The 7218-nt window shown below is 38.6% G+C and overlaps 1 protein-coding gene across 1 annotated transcript; it reads left to right on the top strand.

The window, feature by feature from the left end:
- Positions 1–430: 430 nt before the first annotated feature.
- Positions 431–3096, top strand: LOC138946085 (26S proteasome non-ATPase regulatory subunit 1-like). Its single transcript, XM_070317595.1, has 2 exons — positions 431–640; positions 2789–3096. Exons 1-2 carry the CDS (start codon positions 521–523, stop codon positions 3011–3013), a joined length of 345 nt encoding a protein of 114 aa, XP_070173696.1. The 5' UTR covers positions 431–520; the 3' UTR covers positions 3014–3096.
- The last annotated feature ends 4122 nt before the right edge of the window (positions 3097–7218 follow it).

Genomic DNA, 7218 nt, shown 5'->3' with positions numbered 1-7218 from the left:
ACACACAGACACAAAAAATACACCACGACCCTCGTCTCGATTCCCCCCTCGATGTTAAAACATTTAGTCATAACTTGACTAAATGTAAAAAGTGGTCCATATTTGGGGCCCTTCCCCTACCTGTTTTGCCACAAGCTGTAATTTGTGTTTATATGAATGGCCTTTAACTATGATTATGCCTCATATGTGTACGATACACTAAATTTACTTCCAATTATAACAGGGGACCTGAATCCAAGCGATATGTGGATTGAAATTAAGTTACTCTGCTATAGAGATGGGCTGATTAAGATCTGTATTTACAATTTGTCAGTAGAGTTTCCCTTTGTTTTCCTTCTTGCTTTAGTTTGGTGTGTGTGTGTGTTGTTATTTTTATCCTAGTTGGGGCTTTCCAGACACCTACCTATAAAGTTTCTTCCAGTGGTATCCATGATGAGAGTATTCTAGCAGTCTTCTCCTAACTGTTTCAGGAGGACGCAACTGCACGGTGTCGCTGCAGTCCCGTACCGGGCACACCAACATGGACGCCGTGGTGGGCCTGCTGGTGTTCTGCCAGTTCTGGTACTGGTACCCCCTCACCCACTTCCTCTCCCTCGCCTTCTCCCCCGCCTGCATCGTCGGCCTCAACTTTGACCTCAAGGTAGGTGCCCGTCTTCTGGATTGTCCTGTGCTTTCTGTCTGCATGTAGTCTTGGCCATTGGTGGCAAGTTTGTTACATTTGTGCCACAACCTTGTTGATGGGTTGTGTGCCCTATATCCATTGTAGTGCATGGTCACTCAATGGTTTGCCCAGATTCATTCATTCATATTCTGTCAAGATGTGCATTTAATGCCAGGTGGAATGAAAGCTTCGAGTTACATGAGCAAAACATCGGTCTGTAGTTGACTATTGGATAACAGGAGGTTATGGCTGCAAGCTTAATCTTTTTCCAACAAAACGGATGTAGGGGAAGGGCTCTTGATATGGACCACGTTTTGTTTCATGCTGATAACTAGCTTGTTTTCTTACGAAGAAATTTCATTTTGTGTTTGGTAGTCCTTCTCTCTTAGGTTAACTGTCAGGCCTAATTAGAGTAAAATAGCTTTGATAGATTTTCAGCAAAAATTAAATACAGAAAAAATCACAAATGGTCCATATTAGGCGCCCATGTGCTGATTGTTCTCTTTGCCTGCGCGCGTATACTATGTTGGTTATGTTTGGTCATAGTATGTTTGTTTATGTTTGGTCGTTATCTTTGCCTGTGCGTGTATAGTATGTTGGTTATGTTTGGTCATAGTATGTTTGTTTATGTTTGGTCGTTATCTTTGCCTGTGCGTGTATTGTATGTTTGGTCGTTTTCTTTGCCTGTGCATGTATAGTTGTTGGTTATGTTTGGTCGGTTTCTTTGCCTGTGCGTGTATAGTATGCTTGGTCGATGTATGTATTGTAAAGCGCTAAGAGTAGACATTTTTCTAGAATAGCGCTGTAAAAGTTTGCATTATTATTATTAATATGGACCAGTAAAGCGACCTTCACGAATCACCGTAAAAAGCCCCCTAGTCTTCAAAATAACATGATACAACTTAGTGTACAAGTCAGACTAATTAAAAGATGCTTTAGATTTAAGTGAAATTATGAACTTCTACGAAAAGAAGACTATTTGTTTTTGTTTTTCTAAATCTCGAGGGCTAGTTATAGGTTATTTTCAGCAAGCTTCTTAATGAATTAATGAAAATAACCTTTAGCTTTTAATTTCTTCGATTTGTTGAAGGTGGTCCATATTAGGGGACTCACACATACTTTGAGATTTTGCTATTATTTTTTGTTTGCAGTAGAAACTCGGGGTCAAAACTGCTAAAATGTAACAAATACGGTCTTAGCTGTCATAAATAGCAATTTTTGTGTGATAACAGCTTTGGCTGTGGACAGAAACGAGTCCGTTTTAGGCTGCAAATTTAGAGTGGACGCTGCCAAAAGTGAAAAAAAGAGAAAAAGCCTAACGGTTTTGAGGTTTGTGTTTCTGCAACTGTTTTGACATGTGCAAGTTATCCAGAGAGGGTGAATACAGCGAATGAATTTGTTTTTAGCGCTCTAGCGCCGTTAGTTTGTCAGAACAGGAGGTGGTCCATATTAGGAGCCGGTCCATATTAGGAGCCCTTCCCCTACTATCAATGAAGCTTACACAAATCAAGAGGTCACAGTGTCTGTCTGCCTGTTTGTCTCCAAGAGACTGTCTGTCTCTCTGTATGTCTGTTGTCAGTTGCTCTGTCTGTCTGTCTGTCTATCCGTCTATCTGACTGTCTGTCTATCTGACTGTCTGTCTCTGTCTGTCTGTCTCTGTCTGTCTCTCTCTGTCTGTCTCTCTCTGTCTCTCTCTCTTAGTCTCTCTCTCTGTCTCTTTCTTAGTCTCTCTCTCTCTCTCTCTTTCTTAGTCTCTCTCTCTCTTTCTTAGTCTCTCTCTCTCTCTTTCTTAGTCTCTCTCTCTTTCTTAGTCTCTCTCTCTCTTTCTTAGTCTCTCTCTCTCTCTCTCTTTCTTAGTCTCTCTCTCTCTCTTTCTTAGTCTCTCTCTCTCTCTTTCTTAGTCTCTCTCTCTCTCTTTCTTAGTCTCTCTCTCTCTTTCTTAGTCTCTCTCTCTCTCTTTCTTAGTCTCTCTCTCTCTTTCTTAGTTTCTCTCTCTCTTAGTCTCCCCCCCCCCCCCCCCCCCGCCCCTTTCCCCGTCGCGATATAACCTTGAACGGTTGAAAACGACGTTAAACACCAAATAAAGAAAGAATGCCATGCATTCATGTTTTACTCTCGCCCTGCCAGATGCCCAAGGTGGAGTTCAAGTCAGCCAGGCGCCCCTCGCTGTACGCCTACCCCCCGCCCCTGGAGGAGAAGAAGAACGAGACCAAGGAGAAGGTGGAGACCGCCGTGCTGTCCATCACCGCCAAGCACCGCCGCAAGGAGGCCGAGAAGAAGAAGGAGGAGAAGATGGATGTGGTCAGTGTTACACTTTGTCACTTGACCTCCACAGGGATAGTTTTTGCCTGACATTTATGGCATGTTAGGGAGGAAAATGTAAAAATACCGGACATTAAATCTGGAACCGGCCATACCTGTTGGTTGATTGTTTGAAAGGTTTTACTGTGTAATTAATAATGTAATCCGTTGATTTGATCAGTTGACATGACAGAATGACCACAATTTGTGTGTGAGTGCCCATTGATTCGTTGTTGTTGACTTTTAACTGGAAGCCCATCCCGTTTTCTTGCCAATTATCTTGGCATGGATGCCTCTCACATTGCACTTGATCTCAGAATACCTTTTTCTGACAGTCTGATTAACCAAGTCTATAACGATGTTGTGCCTATTAAAGTATTGCACCTTTTTAAGGGGGGACAGGGTAGGCAAGCACTTTTTTTTTTTTTTTTGGAAACAGCTTGCTGCTTGTTTGATTTTTGCAAGCAGAATAACCTAATTAAGAGAAACCATTTTAAATTTTGAGTGAAAAGCAATTTTTGGGGGTTTTATTCACCAAAATGTGAGGAAAAACGTTATAAAATGTGCTTATTTTAAAATGTTGCAGTTTGTGAACCAGTGCATGTTTTGATCCAATTTTTCTTCTTTGCAGCAATATGTGTGTGTTTAATAATTCTGTGTATCGAAAAGCATTTCTAAGCAATATATTATTTTAATTTAGCATTTTCAGTTACCAGTTCAGTTCTGATAAGAAAAATACATGAAATCCTAACTGTCAGACTCATAAAAACCCAACCAATGCACTGAACTCTTATTCCATACACAGAACTGATGCTGTACAACTCATAAACAACATATACAAAAACTGAACAAATCCATCAAGCCTTTCAAAAGTTGCAACATTTTAATTGTAGCGTTTTGTCTGAAAATTACATTCAGAGAAAACAGCATTTTAAAGATTTGAACCAGTACATAAAAAAACCAGTAGCACAGTGCACCCTGAATTCATATGTTTTTATCAGAATGACCACTTTACTATGTAGGGAAAAGGATTTGACAATCAAATTATCAGGATTTTTTTTATATACATCATATGAAAACAGCCATCTTTGTTTGTACCGATATGAAAACATGAATCAGAACCAAACTGTCAGACTCATAAAAACCCAACCAATGCACTTAACTCTTATTCCATACACAAAACTGACGCTTTACAAATCATAAACAACATAAACAAAAATGAAACAAATCCATCAAGCCATTCAAAAGTTGCAACATTTTAATTACAGATGTTTGTCTGAAAATTACATTCAGAGAAAACAGCATTTGAAAGATTCCAACCAGTACCTCAAACTAGTAGCACAGTGCAGCCTGAATTGATATGTTTTTATAAGAATAACCACTTTACTATGATGGGGAAATGATTTGACGATCAAATTATCCAGATTTTTAAAAAAAAATCATTTGAAAACTCATCTATGTTAGTGCAGATATGAATCAAAACGAAACTGTCGGACTCATAAAAACACAAGGAATCCACTGTATTCTTATTCCATGCACAGAAATGGTGCTTCACAAATCATAAACAACATATACAAAATTGGAACAAATCCATCTTGCCATTCAAAAGTTACAACATTTTAATTACCACATTTTGTCTCAAATTACATGTAGAGAAAACAGCATGTAAAAGAGTCCCCGGTAAACTAGTACCACAGTAGAGCTTGAATTAATGGGGTGTTCTTTTTTTTTAACCAGAATAACACTTTAACTATGAAGGGGAAATGATTTGATAATCAAATTATCAGATTTTTTTGATTTAAAAAAAAATCATGAAAACATTAAAAAAAAGTCAATTATCTGTGTTTGTGCTGATATGAAAATATTGATCAGAACCAAACTGTCAGACTCATAAAAACCCAACGGATGCACTGATTTCTTATTCCATTGCATAGAAAATTAATGATGCTTCACAAATCATCAACAACATTACATAATTATATATACACAAATGGAACAAAGCTATCAAGCCATTCAAAAGTTGCAACATTTTAATTACAGTATTTCTGTGCTCAATCCTAACACTGCAGCAAATTTCTGTAAAGCTGAATGTCCCTTTCCATGTACCAACATGGTCATACGCGGATTATTTAAAATGCAACTTTACCACCCGAAGCGTTGCAAACACCGGGAGAAGAGTAAACAACTGCAGACTTGAATGGACACTCATATGCACTCCAGATGCAGGGCCTGTGCAAATCCTTGGGCTGATGCATCACCTTCTTTCATAATCAGACTGCTATCAGACAAGCATTCAGTACAGGATATAAACCTTTCAGCAATAGATTGAGCTGATCAATGTTGACAAAAGCCCAACACATGTCAGCGGAGTGACGTTGCACAGTACCAGTATCCATATCTGCTTGTGATGGGTCAGAAGATGGCAAAGTATCTGTATCTTCTTATGGTTGGTCAGAAGATGGCAAAGCTGATGTTTCTGCTGTGGAAGAGGGTAGTTCCGGTTTAGCAAACTTTTCCATCAGGTCAATCTTTCTCCTCGCTGCCACCACAGGAGGACTGGCTCTCCCCTTGCTCCAACCTAATAAATACACAAACACTGATTTAATATTTGATACAACTGTCCATGGTTTTTGTTTGTAATAAGCTGCAAATTTTAAGACTCAATATAAACGTCAACAAGTGCTTGTACTTTATTTTGCAAATGACCATGTTACATGGGGTGTACCTTAACTTTTTGGCTAGGCTGGTAAATCAGAAATCCCAATCAGCCCCCAACCATTGAATTAGGCGGGTTTTCTTACAACCACCTCAGCGGCTCGTACCCACATATGTCGGTTGACGAACACACACACACACACACACAAAAGACATTCATTAATTGGCCCCTATCACAAAATGTACATGTCAAGTTTACTATGGGATTTGAGTAACCACACAATCACATACACACAGGAACTAATACTGAAACTAGCTGAATTATTTTCTTTCTTTCTTTCTTTTCATATTTTTCTTTTAAAATTAATTTATTTCATCACACTTGCTATGTATTTGCTTGTTTCTTGTCAATTGTCTGTTTTGTGTGTGTGTGTGTGTGTTCTGTGTGTGTGTATACATTTTCAGATTTCCTAAACCTAGCACTGTTTGCAGGTGATCTTTATGCTTTTGATTCATGAGTTGCATCCCCAGTCCTTTAGTTTAACTCTTTTTTTTTCTTTGGTGAAGTAAATTGGATCTATTTTTTTTATTCCTTAGTTAATGGAAAAGATTTGACAACAATATTGCTGTCAATGATAGGTTGGTCAGCCATGCTGGTGTAAACCAATCCTTTAGAATTAGAGAACGCTCTCTAGTAGGGTACTTATTTTCCTACTAGTGAGCATGTTGGGCAACAAACACCCCCATTAGAATGCAAATCGAGTTCGAAGCATGCCTTTTTTACACACGTGTTTGAAAAAGCATGTAGATGAATATTTTTAATAGAGGCAAGCGTTTGTATTGACAGACACTGGGTACCGACGCTTCAAAAGTAGGTCACACGATATGCCCTCGACAGTCTTCAGACACTCGGTGAAAACGTTACACCGATCAATAAATGCTTTTTTGTTACAGGGATATAATTTAAAACAGTCGATCACAAAATGTCCTGCATTAATCTGCAAGCTTTTCTAAACACTTGATCGATTCATATGTGTGATGACCTACATTAGATTAGAAATAGGTCATAGCTGCCCGGAACCCCATTGTAGCGTTGTGTGGCGTCTGAAAATTAATTTAAAGCGTGCATTTTCAAACAAAAGATTGGAAAGCATGTAGATTAATATATTTAATTAAGGGTAAGCGTTTTCAATGACAGACACAGGGTACCGACCCTTCAAAAGTAGGTTATACGGTGTGCCCTCGACAGTCTCCAACCATTCTGTCACAGTCACAGGGATCAATAAATGCTTTTTGTTTAGTCACGAGGTAATATCTATAACAGTTAACCAAATAAATGCCTGCAATAGTCTGTAACCTTTTGATTATCTTTGACAAGTTTATATATTTCCATATGACCTATTTTTGCTGAAATATAGGTCATCACTACCGGGAGCGAAAGATGTTTGCCTCCTTACAACAAAATATCTACATAAACAAAACACGTTTTCCAACAAACACTTGAACATAACATTATTTGAATCGTCAGTGTACCAAAGGAATGTTTGACAACTCACAAAACTTGCAGCCGAGTTTTGTTGACGACAAATGCACCCAGACAG

The sequence above is a fragment of the Littorina saxatilis genome, linkage group LG13 (assembly GCF_037325665.1).
Source record: "Littorina saxatilis isolate snail1 linkage group LG13, US_GU_Lsax_2.0, whole genome shotgun sequence".
NCBI classification, from domain to species: Eukaryota; Metazoa; Mollusca; class Gastropoda; order Littorinimorpha; family Littorinidae; genus Littorina; species Littorina saxatilis.
The sequence above is the reverse complement of the archived record's forward strand: the minus strand, read 5'-3'. Positions and strand labels throughout refer to the sequence as shown.

What these genes read in the sequence shown, in the direction of transcription:
- LOC138946085 (XM_070317595.1), top strand. Translation starts at nt 521, where the DNA reads ATGGACGCCGTGGTGGGCCTGCTGGTGTTCTGCCAGTTCTGGTACTGG. An exon ending in GCCTCAACTTTGACCTCAAG is followed by an intron (nt 641 to 2,788) that starts GTAGGTGCCCGT and finishes TCGCCCTGCCAG; the next exon opens with ATGCCCAAGGTGGAGTTCAA.